This window comes from Lissotriton vulgaris, chromosome 2_1 (genome assembly GCF_964263255.1).
Source record: "Lissotriton vulgaris chromosome 2_1, aLisVul1.2, whole genome shotgun sequence".
NCBI classification, from domain to species: Eukaryota; Metazoa; Chordata; class Amphibia; order Caudata; family Salamandridae; genus Lissotriton; species Lissotriton vulgaris.
The window spans coordinates 1,168,222,961-1,168,243,156 of record NC_141687.1 but is presented as its reverse complement, the minus strand read 5'-3'; the positions used below and the strand labels follow the sequence as shown (position 1 = coordinate 1,168,243,156).

The window sequence follows — 20,196 nt, the reverse complement described above, 5'->3', positions numbered from 1 at the left end:
ATGTGACTATGAAGTATAGACTAGCTGCAGATGGGGAGTGACTGTCAAACACAAGGGATAGGGAGAGACATCAAGCCAAGGCTAGCTATAGATTGGGGAGATCAGCAAACCTTGGGAAGAGAAAACCCATCAACTTCAGACTAGCAGGAGACTGCAGAGATGAGGTGGGACCATCCAACACATGGGTTTGGAAAAGAAGTCACACACAAGGGAGAGACCATAAAATAGACCATAAAATACAGGCTACAGTGGACTAAGTATACACATTCACAATTAAAGCACAATAAAATACAAAGCAACATGGTTTAAGGGAGACTGACAGACAAATGGGTAGTGAGAGACCATCAAATATAGACCATCACAAGATGGTGGAGATGGGGGGGAGGGGGGGGGGGGTTCAGACAAACACAGGGGGTTTTGAGAGACGTAAATAAAGACTAGCTGGAGGTGGGAGAGATCAGTATTTGGTACGAGGAGTAACCATCAAATACAAACCAACAGGAAACCTGCAGCAGATGAGGTGAGACTGTCAAGTACATAGACAGGGAGACATAGTCAAATACAACGCAGAGACCATAAATACAGACCATGAGGCATAAAATACAGAGTAGGCCAACAAGGATGCTACGAAACACAGCATAGTAGAGAGGGGTGAGAATGAGGTATGGACCAGTCAAACAGCGACCATTAGGAAGTGAGAGGTATTGTCAAACACAGAGGACAAGGAGAGACCATACAATACAGGTTTGAAGGAGATATGGAGAAACCATCAAGCACACGGAGAGACCACAGACCAGTAGGACATGTGGAGAGACCACCAAAAGATACGGATGTGGACGAACAATTGAATAGATATAGGTAGGAGATGGGAGTGACTGTCACACAAAGGAATCAGGGAGCGACAGTCAAATACAGATTATCAGGAGACGAAAAAGATAATCAAGCACAAAAGAATGGAAAAGACCGTACATTGCCATGAGATGGGGAGATCCACACACATATGGGATGGGCTGAAACTCTCAGATACAAACTAGCATGAGACTTGTGAGGTAACATACAGCGGGGTCAGGGAGACCCCATCAAAATCAAGGGCCCGATGTAGGTGGCAAATACCGGTCGGAAACGGCCGAATTCGGCCGTTTCCGACCGGTATTTGGCATCTTGAGATGTAGGGGGCCAGATTTTACACATTCTGTAAATTTACCGAATCGGTAAATTTACAGAATCTGTAAAATACAGAATCGGTATTTTTACCGATTCGGTAATTCCCAGATGTAGGTGGGACTCTTCTGAGTCCCAAAGGCCCTACAAATTCGGTATTTTACCACCCAATCCAATTGGGTGTTAAAATACCGAATTCAGGTGTGCATGCACATCTGTGCATGCACACCTAGCCATGTGACAGACAGACATGCCCTTAGGGCATGTCTGTGTGCCACATGGCGCACATGCCTATTTTTGGGGTGCCAGAGGGTGTCAAAGTGACACCCCCTGCACCCTTGCAAAATTCGGTATTTAGCGATTCTGTAATTACAGAATCGGTATTGTCCATTGATTCCTATGGGCTTTAAGGCTCATAGGAATCAATGGGCAATACCGATTCGGTATTTACAGAATCTGTAATACCTACATCTCCCCCCTTCATATTTACCGACTCTTAAATACCGAATCGGTAAAATTCGGTATTTAAGAGTCGGTAAATATGAATTACCTACATCTGGCCCCAAATCCTCAGGAGATGGGAAAAGGTTTCAAAGACTGAGGCTGGTGAGTGGCTGAAAAACTGATATGCACCAACCTCATACTGGCGAGGGGCTTTTTGGGACAGGGCCAGGGGTCTGCAACCATGACAGCATCGACCATCTCCGAGTGGAAAGGGAACTCCTACCTTTGGTGGTCTCGCTCTCACGTACAAGAAAGGTTCCTCGTGGGTTCCCGTGACAGAGGAGCTGTCTCTCTGTGTCTTTCCTGCCAAGCTTCCCAAAGTACCACCTATTGGGAATTGAGTCAGACAGAGATTTTATGACTGAGAGAACAAGAGAGCGTGTGAGTGAGAGAGAGGAAAAGAAGGAACGAAGGGTTATAAGAGGCAGTAAAAAATTTGAGGAGTGAGAGAGAGAAGAAAATCAGCGAGTGAGGCTAAGCGAGCAAGAGCGGCAATGTAAGAAAAAGAGTGTAAGAAAGGGAGATGAAAAAGCTAGAGAAAGAATGAGAGTGAGGTGCAGCAAGAAAGAAGAAGGAGAACAAGTGGAAGAGGTGAAGAGTTTCAGGGATAGGAAGAGGAGTGGGACAGAGAGGAGGGTGAGAAACAGGCCAACAGAGAAAGAAATATGAGACAAAAAAAAGAAAATATAAGTGAGGGCAGGGAAAATTAATTCAATGTAAGAGGAATTGAGAGTGCATGGGACAGTGAGGATCATAGCTAAGAAAGGAAAAAGAAAACATGAGAAAGTGAGAGAATGAAATTGACTCACAGAAAGAAGACCACTCATGCAGCACTGATCTGCACTCAGGCCAACTCAAATCCCACTTCACTGCTCCAGTACTCACACAAGCACAGTTTGCACCACAATTCACACAACCAATCTCTCCCAGCACCAACAAAAACACTGCTGACAGATCTCTCACCTCAACTCACTAGCAATCAAAATATTCCACAATATTCAACTACACATCTATGCCTTAGTCATCAGCGTTCCTACAGAATCGAAAAAATCAAAGAGTAATGTGTTACAGTCTGAACGGACCCATCTATCTTCCATGTGTATATATACAACCTCCAGCAAACAAACCTTTCAATGTTGACCTGATCTGCCCATGCCGCTTGTCTGCAGTTATAGCTCCAGCTTATGCGTGTATACCACTTCATCGATCCATAGGTGGAGCATATCTCATGCATCTCCCAAACACCAGATGTAGAGGTCGAACTTCTTCCACAAACTCTTTTTAACATGCCCACGGTAAAGGCTTACCAGGACACCGCCTTGTGGCCTCCTTTGTAGTCTGAAGCACAATATACATTCTGCAACAAGGCACACTACACTTCCATTACTAAAATCCTGGTTCCAGTCCTTTACTATCCCACCGGTGAACTGGAGGCTCCTCATGAGGATGTTATGCTGGCCCTATTCTTCATTTCAGCATATTCTTTGCATTCTACTCTTCCCACGGTCGTGGGCATTCAAGGGGTTTGGGCTCACAGTGCTATGTTAGACAGGCCTGCTCCATCAACTGCTCTTATCATTCGCCAGCACTCTAAGGATACCGATTCTATCCATTTTACCAATAGCGTCCTCGCCTAAAGTGCTCAACTTACTTCATCCCCACTGCATTGTACAGCGCCAATGTCATTTTCATCCCACAGCACTCATTTAGTTCTATTTCTTCGTCACAAGACCAGTGATTAATTTGTGCCAGTGGTTAAAGGTGGTGGGCATTGACTCTTATTTTTGGGATAGTGACTTAATTTTTATCGAAAGACTTTGACCCAGACCATGAGAAAGGCAGAGTAGGAAGTGAAAGACAGGAATACAGTGACTAACGGAACAAGCATTTGCAATGCAATAGGTCTCGCATTAGGAAAGTGTGAGCTATCGGTATTGTAAAAGACACATTTTTTTAATATGTGTTGGCTTTGAAAATATATAAATTAATAGCATTGTTATTCACAAAGCCAATAGCTTACACTTTCCTAATGCGAGTCCTATTGGCTATGGCAATGCTTGTTGGTAGCAAGCAAGGACAGTGCTGTTGTGGTGCTGAGTGATGATGTGGTTGGGCTGAGTGATGTGGTGGTGTCCCAGACTGATGTGGCGGTGTCCTGAGGGAAGTGGTGGTGCCCCAGAGTGATGCGGTGGTGTCCCCGAGGGATGCGGCGGTGTCCTCGAGGGATGTGGCGGTGTCCCCGAGGGATGTGGCGGTGTCCCCGAGGGATGTGGCGGTGTCCCAGAGGGATGTGGCGGTGTCCCAGAGGGATGTGGCGGTGTCCCAGAGGGATGTGGCGGTGTCCCAGAGGGATGTGGCGGTGTCCCAGAGGGATGTGGTGGTGTCCCAGAGGGATGTGGTGGTGTCCCAGAGGGATGTTGTGGTGTCCCAGAGGGATGTTGTGGTGTCCCAGAGGGATGTTGTGGTGTCCCTGAGTGATGTGGTGGTGTCCCTGAGTGATGTGGTAGTGTTCCTGAGTGAAGTGGTGGTGTCCTTGAGCGATGTGGTGGTGCCCTTGAGTGAGGTGGTGGTGCCCTTGAGTGAGGTGGTGGTGCCCCTGAATGGTGCCCTTGAGTGATGTTGTGGTGTCCCTGAGTGATGTGGTGGTGTTCCTGAGTGATGTTGTGTGTGAGGGTGAGGGTGTATGGGGGTGTGAGGGTGAGTGAGGGTGTGTGAGGGTGGGTGAGAGAGTGAGGGGGGGTGAGCGTGAGGGGGGGGTGAGGGTGACGGGCTGAGGGTGTGTGAGGGTGAGGGGATGTAAGGGTCTGAAGTAAATGGTGGCAGGGCAGACATCATAAGACACAGAGAAGAGACTTCGTGGTGACTGCATTGGTCAGTTTCAGAATCAGGAGGGGCAGAGTCAGCACAGTCTGCGAGGGATCAACGTGTTTAGAGGCAAAGCATAGCGGATGTAGCATTGCAGCAAGTAAGTCGAGAGTTTTCAAGCTGACTGTCTCTAGAGAGATGGCTACACAGCAACAGCATTTGAGGAGCAAGGCTACTGTAAACAAGCACGGTAGGCTTTCACTTTCGTCCAGAAACAAGCTCTCGGCATTGCTGTGGCGGGGGGATGGTGGAGCGGGAGCGCATTCCTTTGAAGTCTGATGTGTGTGGGGGGGGGGGGGGGGGCAGCAGCCTTTGAAGTCTGATGCCGAGGCACAGACAAATGGTGGTGTGTTATGTGGCTGGCTAAGGTGTGCATGTGCATAGATCACATGAACTGTATGCGATCCGCAGCCGTTTTGGTAGACTTTTCTTTTCTGCTTACTATAATCTCGCCGGAGCAATGCGCAAGCGCATTGGCTCAGGTGAGACCTAAAAAAACGGGGAAGAAGAGAAAGACAGGATACCAGTGGCAAGAAGGAGGGAGAAAAAGATCCTGCTGTGTGGGAGAAGGGGACAATGTGGTAGAAGAAAGACGCACGAGGTGCGAGGTGGAATCAAGACTACATAGGATTGGAATCTGGCAACTTCATCTGGCTGCAAATAATAACTCTGGACCCCGCTACTGTTTTGTGCTAATTACGCAGTTCTCTTGACTCGACTGCTCCAATACCCACCACACAGAGCTCAAGAAAATCCGATACACCTCACAGTACTCAACCAATCACACTTCCTGTCCGAATTCTACATAAGCTCCGCAAATCAAACCTCGTATGACAGGGCTCAACCAATGGAAGATGGACCTCAGAGAACACGCCCGCCTGTGCATTCAGTACTCAAGCAACCCCTTGCTTCCAATACTCAACCAATCCCACTGCTGCCTACCCGTCCTCACCCAGTCCCACCCTACCACGGCTGTTCTCCAATGCCGTTACACTGAGACAGATACTCACTCTTCTGCTTGGATGGAATCAACAGGGGCCACATAGTTGCTGGGAATGTATCCAGTGGCCCCAGAGGTCAGCGACCGAGCCTCCCACCAATCTCCTTCTCTGCAGAGGACAAGAGAAAGAAAGGAGTCAGTCTGAGAAGTGTCAGACCACCCAATGCCCACCAGCGCACCTTGAGCATCCCATCAGTAGGCCCTGCAATTGCTATTAACATGTCCGCCATTGTGTGTGTGTCTGTACCAGTGGGTTGAGCGTATCAGCGGGTCCTGCTACAGATTGCCATCACCTCCTGTTGTGGCTTGTTCATGTGCCCTTCTACAAACTATCATCAGGCATTGCTACAGCTGATCAGACAACCCTGCGTATAGGCTCCCACACCCCCCTGCAGCCTGTCAACCGCCATGCAACAGCCTACCACCCGCCTTACAACAGCGTATCACCCACCCTACTGCAGCCTGTCTCCCGCCTTGCAACGGCCACCCAACCAACCTTCTGCAGCCTGTCACCCGCCTTGCAACAGCCTACCACTTGCCCTGCTGCAGCCTGTCACCTGCCTTACAACAACTTATCACCCACCCTACTGCAGCCCGTCTCCCTCCCTGCTGCAGCTTGTCACCCAACATGCAACAGCCTACCACCCACCCTGCGGCAAGTCTGTCACCCACCATGCAACAGCCTACCACCCACCCTACTGCAGCCTGTCTCGCGCCTTGCAACGGCCACCCACCTGCCCTGCTGCAGCCTGTCACCCACCCTACAAACATCTCCCACTGGCCCTGCTGCAGAAAAGTCACCCACCTTCCAACAGCCTACCACCCGTTCTGCTGCAGCCTCTCACCCACTTTGCAACAGCCTACCACCCGCCCTGCTGTAGCCTATCACCCGCCATGCAGCAGCCTGTCGTCCGTTTTACAACAACCTACTACTTGCCCTGCTGTAGCTTGTCACCTGCCTTGCAACAGCCTACCTCCCGCCCTACTGCAGCCTGTCACCGTCTAGCAATAGCCTATCACCCACCCTACTGCAGACGGTCACCGGCCTTGCAACGGCATACCACCTGCCCTGCTGCAGAAAAGTCACTGGCCTTACAAAAGCCTACCACCCACCCTACTGCAGCCTATCACCTGACATGCAACAGCCTACCACCCCCCCTGCTGCAGCCTGTCACCCACCATGCAACAGCCTACCACCCGCCCTGCTGCAGCCTGTCTCCTGCCTTGCAACGGCCACCCACCCACCCTGCTGCAGCCTACCACCCGCCCTACAAACGTTTCCCACCGGCCCTGCTGCAGAAAAGTCACCTGCCTTGCAACAGCCTCCCACCTCCCTGCTGCAGCCTGTCACCCACCTTGCAACAGCCTACCACCCGTTCTGCTGCAGCCTGTCACCCGCCCTAAAACAGACTACCACCCGCCCTGCTGCAGCCTATTACCCGCCATACAGCAGCCGGTCACCCGCCTTGCAACGGCCTACCAGCCGCCTTGTTACAGCCTGTCACCTGCCTTGCCAAAGCCTAAACCCACCCTGCTGACGAATGTCACCTGTCTTACAACAGCCTATCACGCACCCTACTGCAGCCTATCACCTGCCTTGCAACAGTATATCACCTGCCCTGCAGCAGAAAAGTCACTGGCCTTACAAAAGCCTACCACCCGGCCAGCTGCAGCCTGTCACCCACCTTGCAACAGCCTACCTCACCCACCTTGCAACAGCCTACCACCCGCCCTGCTGCAGCCTGTCGCTCGTTTTACCACACCTTGCTGTAGCTTGTCACCCGCCTTGCAACAGACTACCTCCCGCCCTACTGCAGCCTGTCACCTGCCTTGCAATAGCCTATTACCCACCCTACTGCAGCCGGTCACCGGCCTTTCAACGGCACACCACCTGCCCTGCTGCAGAAAAGTCACTGGCCTTACAAAAGCCTACCACCAGCCCTCCTGCAGTCTGTCCCCTGCCTTGCAACAGCCTGCCACCCTCCTGCTGCAGCCTGTCACTTGCCTTGCAACAGCTTATCACCCACCCTGCTGCAGCCTGTCACCCGCCTTGCAACGGCCAGCCAACCGCCTTGCTACAGCCCGTCACCTACCTTGCAGCAGCCTAAACCCGCATGCTGCAGAGTCATCTGTCTTACTACAGCCTATCACGCACCCTACTGCAGCCTATCACCTGCCTTGCAACGGCATATCACCTGCCCTACAGCAAAAAAGTCACTGGCCTTACAAAAGCCTACCACCCACCCTGCTGCAGCCTGTCACCCACCTTGCAACAGCCTACCTCACGCCCTACTGCAGCCTGTCACCCACCTTGCAATAGCCTACCACCCGCCAACAGCCTACTAATTGCCCTGCTGTAGCCTGTCGCCCGCCTTGGAATAGCCTACCTTCCGTCCTACTGCAAGCGGTCACCAGCCTTGCAACAGCATACCACCTGCCCTGCTGCAGAAAAGTCAATGGTCTTACAAAAGCCTACCACCTGCCCTGCTGCAGCCTGTCACTCACCTTGCAATAACCTACAACCCACCCTGCTGCAGCCTGTCACCCGCCGTGCAACAGCCTGCCACCCACCCTGCTGCAGCCTGACACCAACCTTGCAACGGCCTGCCAGGCGCCTTGCTACAACCTGTCACCTACCTTGCAGCAGCCTAAACCCCACCCTGCTGCTGAGTCACCTGTCTTACAACAGCCTATTACCAACCCTCCTGCAGACTGTCACCCGCCTTGCAACCGTATATCACCTGCCCTGCAGCAGAAAAGTCACTGGCCTTACAAAAGCATACCACCGCCTTGCTCCAGCCTGTCACCCACCTTGCAACAGCCTACCTCACGCCTTACTGCAGCCTGTCACCCACCTTGCAATAGCCTACCACCCGCCCTGCTGCAGCCTGTCACCCGTTTTACAACAGCCTACTACTACTTGCCCTGCTGTAGCCTGTCACCCGCCTTGCAACAGCCCACCTTCCCCCCTACTGCAGACGGTCACCGGCCTTGCAACAGCATATCACCTTGCCTGCTGCAGAAAAGTTCTAAGCGCAATCACCAGGATTGCAGGGTTTGTCTTAAACTCTAAACACCTCACTTTTGAGGTTGACCTTCCTAGTGCCCTCGTACACGCACCTCTATATCACTCTAGAAATCTAAAACCCCTTTTTTTTTTTTTTTTTTTCCCGAGCCTTAGGAGATGTCAGACCATGCCCCCTTGTACACTGTAGATCACATCAAACACTTATGCACATTACCCTCTCTTCTATCTGAAAACCCAGATGTCCCAGAAACTGTTGTATCCAGTTTACCAGAGCAACTAGAGAAGCTCAAGAAAAAACAGGTCAGACTTCAATTGATGGTGTTAATGCTTACGGATTATCTTAAATCCGGAGTAATTCCAGTAGGATTGCAGGTTCGTAATATCCCTGGGATATTTACGGACAACCCCAAATACATTACGAATTTCAGCCATATTGGCACCACCTGTTCAAGACAGTGGTTAGCACTTGGTATTGACATCGCCACGGAGACATTGAAGGCTCTTGAGACAGAGATCGCTGACCTCCTGAAACAAATTAACGACTCCGACCCCACAGCCAAATGTAAAAAGTTGCTGGAACAGGTAGACAAAACGGTGGCCGATTATCACCGCATTGAACAGAACAAAAAATCCAACAAAATCAAAAAAGACATTAAGAACTATAGTGCCGAGTCTACATACCCATATCTGAATAAAGATTTCTACACTAATAGACCTTATTTTAACCCCCAAAACAGACCTTGGGGTCGTTTCAATAAACGACAAAACATAGTGGGCTTTTCAGATACCTCAGAGGACTCATCTGACAATTCAGATCCAGGTGAGGGAGGAAGCAACCCAAGAAGGGGTCGGGGAGGAGCACAAGGCAATAATAACTTTTTAGCCAGAGGTCAGCCAGGCACCCCACAGAGAGGCAAGGCCAAGAAAACCAGGAAATGGTTCAATGCCCCAGGGGAGCGGAGGACCCGCAACAACTTTTACCAATGGTAGCAACCACAACACCAAATCTGACTGAAACCTTACCTATCTTTAACCTGTCAAACCATGTCCTCCAACACTCTGAATTAGAACTATTAAAGAAAGGACTGTCTTTTGTCCCTACGGTGCGCCCAAATTATATGGAACTGCAAACTGAGTTGTTGCGCTTTTTTAGACTGGTCCGTCTGAAAGCATTTTTTCAATTGCACCCTACACCTGACCCTATTCGTAATACTCCTTTCTCACCGCCCTCCACCTTCTTACCAACGGCAAGCATGATTCCTCCAGAAATTATCACGTTTGAGAAATTGATTCTCAAGGAAGTTGAGATCCTTGAGAAAAAGAAACTGTTTATCCCGTATAATATACCCAAAGTGGAAAAAGAGGCAATAGATTCGCTTAAATCCAAGACGGATCTGATTATCAAGAGCGCAGATAAAGGTGGAGGCATTGTGTTACAAAATATTGACACATATAAGAGTGAGATTAATCGCCAGCTAAGTAATAGGGAACATTATTTGAGATTGGGCCGTAATCCTACACAGGAAATCCAAACTCTGATCAAGAAAATCACCACAGATGCCAGAGATGAAGGCTTTCTCAGCAAGAAGGAATACAATTTCCTCAATGTCAAATGCCCAAGGTTGCCGGTCATTTATACCCTCCCAAAAATCCACAAGGATACTGAGAACCCCCCAGGCCGACCGATAGTCTCGGCGTGCGGTTCTATCTTGGAGCCATTAGGGTCTTATGTAGACTATTTCATTAAGGACTTTGTGCCCTCTACATGTTGTTACGTTCGTGACAGCATGCAAATGATTAATCTGGTTGAGCATCAACCCTTTGACCCCAGTACCCAAACACTCTGTACACTAGACGTAGAGTCGCTCTATACTAATATACCTCAGGGAGCGGCTCTACGGGTCATCGAGAGGACACTCGACTCAAGACCACGTCCACACAGGGTACCCACATTGTTTATACTACAACTGCTGGAACTCTGTCTTACCAAGAATTACTTTGTCTTTGATGGGGTGTTCTTCCAACAGATCAAAGGCACCTCCATGGGAGCTATTTTTGCTCCTCACCTGGCGATTCTGTACATGGACGCATTAGAGACAGGCACTATCCTAGCTGATACCAACCCATTTAAAACAAGCATTGGTTGCTGGCGACGCTATATAGATGACATCTTTCTGATTTGGAATAGTGACAGGGACATTCTTAATTCCTTTTTACACTGGTTGAATAATAACTGTGACAACTTGCAATTCACTCTCTCGCATCACAGAACTGAGATAGCATTTCTTGACCTCACAATTTACCATGAGGAAGGCGAATTGTTGACTCGCCTTTATAGGAAACCGACTGAAAGGAATACTTTACTGCGATATGACAGCAATCACCCCAAAGCCCTCAAAGACTCTCTCCCTTACTCGCAGTTCCTTCGAATTAGAAGAAACTGCTCCTCAAAGACAGATTACTTTAGGGAAGCAGGTATACTGTGCTCGAAACTTAAAACAAGAGGCTACCCAAGTAGGATAGTAAGAAACGCCTCAAAACGAGCATGGTACTGCCCAAGGGAGGTGCTACTCCAACCCAAGACAAGGTCAAACTCAGAAAGAATAGCCTGCGTGACAACCTTTTCTCCAATTTCAAACAAGATAAGAAAAACAATTCTCCGTCACTGGCCAACCCTCAACTCAGGGACACTAAAGTTTGACAAACCATTGTTTGCGTTCAAAAAGAGTAGAAACATCAAAGACCATCTTGTCCGTGCAGCCCTCCCAGCACCACCTTCAAACAGCACAATAGATTCAAATTGGGGGTTGCCAGCCTTGAGGGGGCATGTGAAATGTGGAAACTGCATTGTTTGCGATCTGACACTTGAGGGGCGCACTTTCAGTCACAATAACATCACAAACCACTTGAAAGACTTCACGAATTGCAACACCTGCAATGTGATTTATGCTATTGTATGCCCCTGTCCTTTGTTATATGTGGGACAAACGACCCAGAAAATCAAGACCAGAATAAGTCAACATCGGAGCCGCATACGCTGTGGAACCCTGAATGCCCCTTTGGTTGAATACTTTGCCAGCATGAACCACTCAGCAGACGACTTGAAATGGACCATCCTCAAAACTGTCAAATTACCACAGAGAGGTGGTAACCTACAGCAACTGCTCAACAGGGAAGAATTAAAATCCATTATTCAATTCAATACGATCCACACAGGCCTGAATCGAAACGAGGATTGGACAACATTGCTATGATGGAAGTTCTGGTCTAAAAACATTCCAGGAACAAATATGGGTTATCCAAAAACATTCCAAAATCAAGATTGTGAGGAAAAATGAGACTTGGTTGGTCTCATTTAAGACATTACGAGCTCAATGTGATGATGAGACATTCTGAGCACAACTTGACATCTGGAATTGATGATTGAGAATTATTGTTTTATTATTCATTATTCACCTCTTCACTTCTGCACAATTGTCACTTTGTTTCACATATGTCACCATCATTTTAATTATTCCAGGTAGGTTCACAACCCTTTAACATAGCACTCTATGAGAGGTTTGCTTCCATAATGCCTTAACCCTTGCAGTATGGCACTCGCAACCAACTACTGGCCAGTCATAGCTTGCTGTTCGCCCTCCATTCAAAGATGGCCGCTACCTTAGCGCTTTAGTCGTTCCAAAATGGCGCCCACTATCCACAACACGTGATCAGGGTCAGTCTTACAAACCGCTGCTACGGACATGCCTCCACGCTGAATCCGGCATTGACCGAGCACCCCTGGGAGAGGCGGTTGTCTGACTATGACTAAGTAAGTGGAACGTTCGTGCCTAGATGCTAGCTCTGACCCCCATTACTGAGTCGGGTGCAGCTTTCACTCCGCGCACGCTGATTCTTAAACCCTTACTTTCAGCGCCCGTTATCCACACTGCTGAAGCCCAGGGCGAGGCAAGCCACAGACTTTGACTTCGTGAGTACTCTGTTTATGTTTTAGACAAAATCACGTTCTGACCACCGCCTCGCATAGTACAGTAAGCCGAGTCTCCTTTTCATTTCCTTAGAACGAAAACAGGTTGGAATACTGACGCAAAAGTATAGTACCACTGATGCCTCTATACTTCAGATTCCGGCGCTAGCACGCAATCTAACAGGTAACCGTGTCTCACCCCCACACGGGACATGCATGCTGGCTTTTCCAACTTCCCGTTTTTAACCCCTGACCGATTCCTTGGTTACAGTGCGGCCACCCACAGACGGACGTTGAAGCTTTTAAACGACCATATCAACATAACCATTGAACACCACTGATACTCACGTGGATGCTCAACCACATGGTACGTTACAAACGCTGTATGTGACCCATAAGGTCGGAATAGTTTGGAAATAACTGACATTCACAACAGGCCAAATTCTTCCCTAGACTGTCATTATCCGCCCAAAAGCCCAAGAGACTCTTTTTATAAAGTATCCATAGACTCACTACCCTTCTGGCCATATTCCCTTCCCGGATTTGGTAAACTAAAGACTAAAGCAATGTAACTTGGCATTGTCAATAGACTTGGACTAGGCTCACATTCACCACAGAGCCCCAGAGTTGAATGAACCTCACGCATGCCACTGCGATTTCGGATGCTATGAAAATATGCATTGTGAAGCTTGTATATGTTTTAATCGAGTTACTTGGCACAAAACACCATGCACTGGGTCACGCACCGCGATTTCGAATGTATTTACAACGTGGGCAGCTAGTTTTCTATGTTTTCCTTGTTGGCTAACAGATCTTTAAAGAAACTCTGTTTCCTTTTGTTCCTTCTCTCTAACAGGCTTTGCTCATTCAGGCATGTTTTGCTACTTAGATAAGTCCTGATGATGATCCCATGCATCCAATAGAGCTTTTAGGGATCGAAACGTCGACACCCAAGAGTGGGTTGACACTCATAATATTTTCTAAAGAAATTTGTGTACATTCCACTCCAGGCGACACTGCCAGTAATCTTTGCATTTTCTGCAGTGCCCTGTCTTTGCTCTCTTTCCTTGCCTGAAAATCACCCTCTTTCTCACCCTATATCTATTTCTCCTTTCTTTGTCAGTACGGCACAGGCTTGTGTCTTGAAAAAATTGTATTGTATACTTGACATTGTTTGTTGGTAATAAACTCCTGCCCCGGCTGGGTCAGGACAACCTGATTTGTATAGTTTCCATTGAGTTTCTATACTACATTTTGCATATGTTGAATAAGCTAGGTTCCATTGTTTTTTATAACAAAGTTATACCCATGGTTCTTAGCTATCCGTTGGGTTCCCCTTGTCTTTATAAAACGAGAAAAGTCAATGGCCTTACAAAAGCCTACCACCTGCCCTGGTGCAGCCTGTCACTCGCCTTGCAACAGCTTATCACCTGCCCTGCTGCAGCCTGTCACCCACCTTGCAATAGCATACCTCCTGCCTGCTGCATCCTGTTACTCACCTTGCAATAACCTACAACCCACCCTGCTGCAGACTGTTCCCCACCTTGCAACAGGCTACAACCCACCCTGCTGCAGCCCGTCACCTTCCTTGAAACTGCCTACCACCCGCCCTGCTGCAGCCGGTCACCCGCCTTGCAACAGCCTGCCCCCCACCCTGCTGCAGTCTGTTCCCCACCTTGCAACAGCCTACAACCCACCCTGCTGCAGCATGTCACCCGCCTTGCAACAGCCTGCCATCCACCCTGTTGTAGCCTGTCACCCGCCTTGCTACAGCATACCACCTGCCCTGCTGCAGCCTGTCACCCGCCTTGCAACAGCCTGCCACCCACCCTGCTGCAGTCTGTTCCCCACCTTGCAACAGCCTACAACCCACCCTGCTGCAGCCTGTCACCCTCCTTGAAACTGCCTACCACCCGCCCTGCTGCAGCCTGTCACCCGCCCTGCTGCAGCCTGCCACCCACTGTGCAGCCTGTCACCCGCCTTGCAACAGCATACCACCTGCCCTGCTGCAGCCCGTCACCCGCCTTGCAACAGCCTGCCCCCCACCCTGCTGCAGTCTGTTCCCCACCTTGCAACAGCCTGCCCCCCACCCTGCTGCAGTCTGTTCCCCACCTTGCAACAGCCACAACCCACTCTGCTGCAGCCTGTCACCCGCCATGCAACAGCCTGCCACCCACCCTGTTGCAGCCTGCCACCCGCCTTGCAACGGCCGGCCTGTTACCTACCTTGCAGCAGCCTATCACCCACCCTGCTGCAGCCTGTCACCTGCCTTGCAACAGCCTGTCACCCACCCTGCTGCAGCCTGTCACCTGCCTTGCAATAGCCTATCATCCGGCCTGCTGCAGCCTGTCACTATCCTCCTATGGCAGCCCATCAGTGGGCCCTTCTGCGATCCATATGCTCCTTTGCTTCAGCCTGCGGGCATATATGGTTATATAATCAATTATTAGAATATCGCAGGTGTGTTGTATGTGTGCGCAGTATTCAGTCTAAAGCGTTCTGATTGATTTGGTCTGACTGTTATTTAGTGGAAAGAGCAACTTCTAAGTGATAATCAGCCTGTCACTAGTTTCTGCTGCAGCCTCTGCTGCTGCTCGTTTTCGGACTGTACCACAGCCTGGCGGTGCATCCTGTGGCAATAGTTCAGTGGCCCTCTGATGACCTTGCCTCAGCTTGTTCGCACAGCCGGCAGCTCACTGATCACCATCTGCTTCTACCTTCCCCAATATGTGTAAATCAGGCAGGTGGAAGAAGAGGAGTGTAGTGCTGACGATAGCTGGTGCATGGGGAGAAAAACCTCTTCCCTAATAGCATCGAGGCAAGCACTTTCACAGTGTGATGAGCACATGACCATATTTAGACATTTAACAAGGCTGGGGGAGGAGTGACCTGGGTATCTTTTCTCTGGTGTCAAGGTCCGTTGCCGTCTGTGTTGTTTATTAGCGTTCATTTTTACTTTATTCCCAGCATTTAAAGGTGGCAATATTAAAAAAAACAAGCACCTGCAATGCAATAGGTCTCGCATTAGGAAAGTTTGAGCTATTGGTAATGTAAATGACAAATTTGTTATTTATGTGTTGGTTTTTAAAATAGCGAAATTAATAGCTAAGTCATTTACAATGCAAACAGTTTTAACTTTCGCAAATGTGACACCTATAGCATTTGTAATACAATATGTGTTGTATTTGCGTGACTTAGATGTATTGATATTACAAATAACAATGGATTTTAATTTTTTAAAATAATTGATACTTAAATAAAAGTTATTGTAATTTATAATGGCAATAGCTTAAACTTTTGTAAATAACTTTTGTGAAGATTATGTTCAGTGTATTTTACTGTGACGAAAATCCAAGAACAGAAGTGAAATATTAACATCTTTTTGTGACATTTGTAATAAAGCTTGAAACATTGAGAGAACATTTGAACCAGTTGTTGTTGAACGGTTGAACAGATTGATGCTGTGGTGGCGCTGAGTGATGTTGTTGTGGTGGCGACGAGTGATACTGTGGTGTTCAGTGATACTGTGGTAGCACATAGTGATGTTGTGGTGCCCCCGAGTGATTCTGTGGTGGAGCGGAGTGATGCTGTAGTTATTCGATAGATAGAGTGAGGGCGATAGATAGCTAGAGGGAGGGCGATAGATAGCAAGAGGGAGGGCAATAGATAGAGTGAGGGCGATAGAAGATCGACAGATAGGTAGAGTGAGGGCAATCAATAGATAGATAGTGATGGTGATAGAGTGAGGTCGATAGATAGACAGAGGGAGGGCGATAGATAGATATGGTGAGGGTGATAGAGTGAGGGCGATAGATAGAGTGAGGGCGATAGATAGATATGGTGAGGGTGATAGAGTGAGGGCGATAGATAGAGTGAGGGCGATAGATAGAGTGAGGGCGATAGATAGAGTGAGGGCGATAGATAGAGTGAGGGCGATAGATAGAGTGAGGGCGATAGATAGAGTGAGGGCGATAGATAGAGTGAGGGCGATAGATAGAGTGAGGGCGATAGATAGAGTGAGGGCGATAGATAGAGTGAGGGCGATAGATAGAGTGAGGGCGATAGATAGAGTGAGGGCGATAGATAGAGTGAGGGCGATAGATAGAGTGAGGGCGATAGATAGAGTGAGGGCGATAGATAGAGTGAGGGCGATAGATAGAGTGAGGGCGATAGATAGAGTGAGGGCGATAGATAGAGTGAGGGCGATAGAGTGAGGGCGATAGAGTGAGGGCGATAGAGTGAGGGCGATAGAGTGAGGGCGATAGATAGAGTGAGGGCGATGTTATGTTATGTTATGTTATTAAAGTACTTTTAGAGCGCACTATCACCGATTGGTTGCTTGGCGCTTTGATTAGTGATAACATGAACATAGAGGGGAGAGAGTTATGAAAATGCTTGTCTGAAAAGCCAGGTCTTCAAGGCTTTCCGGAAGGAGAGGAGGTCTTGACAATTCCGGGACTCCATCGGGAGAGAGTTCCACAAGCAGGGAGCGAGGGTGGCAAACCTACGACCTCCTGCACGCTTTAAGTTGAAAGTAGGCGACTGCAGGAGGTTCTGATGGCGTGAGCGTAGGTTGCGGGACGGGGTGTATTTGGAAATCAGATTGTTGATGAATAGAGGGCTTTTACAGTATAAGGACTTGAAAATTATGCAGCCAGTTTTGAAGGCACATCGTTGGGCCACCGGGAGCCAGTGTAGTTTCCTGAGGAGGGGGGTGGCTGCCTGGCGCCTGGGTTGGTTCAGAATTAACCTTGCGGCATGGTTCTGTGCCATCTGGAGTCGCTTAACTAGGTAGTTGGGAAGACCTAGATAGATGGAGTTAGCGTAATCCAGATGGGATAATACAGTAGCCATCACCACCTGGGTGAGTGCCTCGGGTGTGAGCAGGCGACGTACCTTCCGAATTTTCTTCAGTTGGAAGAAACACTTGGAGACCACTTGACCAACTTGAGTTTTTAGTGATAAGTCCCGATCCACAGTAACTCCTAGTGTTTTAGCTGACAGGGAGGGTGTTGGGGCTTGGCCTAGTTCAGAAGGCCAATAGTGCGGGCCCCAGTGCTTGCTGCTATCGCCAGTCAGGACTAGTTCCGTTTTGCCCGGATTTAATTTGAGCTGATTCTGGTCCATCCAAGTTTTGATGAACCTCATGGTGGACTGGAAGTGCCGTATGGAGTCTTCGGTGTCATCGATGGTGAATAGCAGCTGTAAATCGTCTGCGTAGTTGAAGACTCTCACCTGATTATCTCTTAAGGTCTGGATCAGAGGGAGAATGTACAGATTAAATAGGTGAGGAGACAGGGAGGAGCCCTGTGGCACTCCGCAGGTGATGGCCTGTTTGGTGCCCATTAAGTCACCTAGACGCAGAGTTTGATTACGGTCAGTCAGGAAGGATCTCAGCCAGTCGGCTGCTAGTTCCCTGACGCCGGCTTGTTCGACACGGTCGACCAAGATGTTGTGGTCGACCGTGTCAAAGGCGGCCGAGAGGTCCAAGAGCACCAGGGCTTGCGGAGAGTGTCTGTCAGCACAGTCTCGCAGGGTGTCCAGAACTGTCGTGACTACTGCTTCGGTAGAATGAGCAGGCCGAAAGCCTGCCTGATGAGGGTCGAAGCAGGAGGATCCCTCAAGGAAATTAGATAAGCATTTGGCCACATGTGCCTCAAGAACTTTTGCCAAATAGGGCAGCAGTGAGATCGGCCGAAAGTTGGCCTTGCAGGCAGGGTCTGCCCCCGGTTTTTTTAGGAGCGGGATGACTATGGCTTCTTTAAAGGCTGTGGGGACTAGGCCAAGAGTCAAGGATTTATTCAAAATAGTAAGGGCAGGGGCAGGGTGGGTCAGGAAACACTCTTTTAGGATGTGGGGTGGGCAGCTATCTGAGGGAGCTCCAGATTTTACTCTAGATAGTAATTCCCAAAAATGGTCCTGGGTAATGGGTGGAAACCTGCTCAAGGTGTAGTGGTTCGGCTTGATTGACATGCCAGAAGTGAGGGGGGAGACTGGTCGAGGAATGCTGGCTTTGATGTCCAGTATTTTGTCGATGAAGTATACGTTAAGTGAATCACATAACGACTGGGTAGGGATGATCTTGGGTCGGACTGTATCAAGGTTTGTAAGTTCGTTAAGGATGGAAAAGATGTCTTTAGACTTATTTGTGGATTTCAAAATTTTAGAGGAAAAGTAGGATGCTTTGGCCGTCCGGATGGCCATCATGTATTCTTTCCTAGCTTCCATAAAGATTTTTTTTAAGTCAGGGTCGTACTTCCTACGCCATTGGCGTTCTAGTTGTCGTAAGGTCAATTTCCTTGCTTTTAAGTCGGTGGAGAACCACCGATTGGCGTCAACGCGTCTTGCCCGTTTGATTTTTTTAAGAGGGGCATGGAAATCCCTGGCCGTATTGAGCCAGCTGGTGAGCGAGGAGACCGAGGAATTGATCTCGTCCTGAGTAGGTGGGATGGTGTTGGCTAGTGACTCTAAGAAAGCTGGTTTGTTGATTGAGTTCCAATTCCTGGCTGACCCACCACCGACAGGTGCGGCAGTGGTCACAGGGGAGATGCAGAGTTTAAATTGCAAAAGGGCATGATCAGACCAGATGCATGGTGATATGGTTGGGGCAGTGGTACAAGTGGTGTTAGACCACAACTGGTCGAGGATGTGGCCCTTACAGTGAGTGGCAGAGGAGACTAGTTGGGTAAGATTTAGGTTGGATAGGAGGTCCGACAGTTCGGCTGAGTGGGGGCCCTCTAGGGGGTCTTTGTACCAAAAGTTTAGGTCTCCAATCAAAAAGATTTTAGGGTGTTCGAGTGCTAGATTAGCAAGTTGGTCGGCCAAATTCATAGGAAATGTAGGCATTGAGGTCGGGGGTCTGTACAGTAGAACACACGCGATTGTCGAGTCAGGAGTGGTGATTTTCATCACAAGGTTGTCTGACTCCTCCAGCAGGAGGCTAGCAAGGGAGGTGACGGTCAGATTGGAACGAATAATAGCTGCTACTCCTCCCCCCTTCCCGCTGATCCGATCAGCGTGGATGATGTAGTAGTTGGGTGGGAGTGCTGCAATGATGTCGGGAGCAGAGTTGGAGTTTAACCATGTCTCCGTGAGCAGGAGAATGTCCGGTTTTTCTGTATCTAATAGGAGAAAGATGTCCAACTGGTGTTTTACCAGGGAGCGAGTGTTTAGGTAGAAGATGGTGAGCGGTGGCGGGAGTAAGTCTCTCTGCGTGTGTTGTAGCGCCGGGGTGGTTAAATGACAGCCCTGGGACAGGATGCCATTGGAGCAGAGGCGACTAAGAGTGTCTCTTGATAGCAGGCCCTGTCCTTTATTTCTGTAGCTCAAGAGGACTGACCTCGAGTAGGCGCTGGGACGGGCAGCATGGTCTGCCCCTGGTCCCGGCCGGTCGCGGACGGGCGCAGACGGGCTTGTCTTAGGCGCGTCTTCGGCGCGCCGTCGACGCGCCCGCTGCGCTCGTCCGCTGCGCTTTCTAAGGGGGTGGTTCATTAGTAGCCGTAAGGGTGGGAGGTGCGATAGATAGATAGAGTGAGGGCGATAGAGTGAGGGCGATAGATAGATAGATAGATAGATAGATAGATAGATAGATAGATAGAGTGAGGGCGATAGATAAGAGTGAGGGCGATAGATAAGAGTGAGGGCGATAGATAGAGTGAGGGCGATAGATAG

General features: G+C 49.1%; 1 protein-coding gene across 5 annotated transcripts in view; it reads right to left on the bottom strand.

Annotated features, from left to right (window-relative positions):
* FGR (FGR proto-oncogene, Src family tyrosine kinase) overlaps positions 1–20,196 on the bottom strand; it is a 310,928-nt gene that overhangs the window by 13,120 nt on the left and 277,612 nt on the right. For all 5 annotated transcript variants that reach the window (XM_086956871.1, XM_086956875.1, XM_086956874.1 and 2 more), the window contains 2 exons: positions 5,541–5,639; positions 1,889–1,992 (listed from right to left, as the gene is read on the bottom strand). In XM_086956871.1, coding sequence (XP_086812997.1) covers positions 1,889–1,992; positions 5,541–5,639 — 203 coding nt within the window. The remainder of the gene's footprint in view (positions 1–1,888; positions 1,993–5,540; positions 5,640–20,196) is intronic.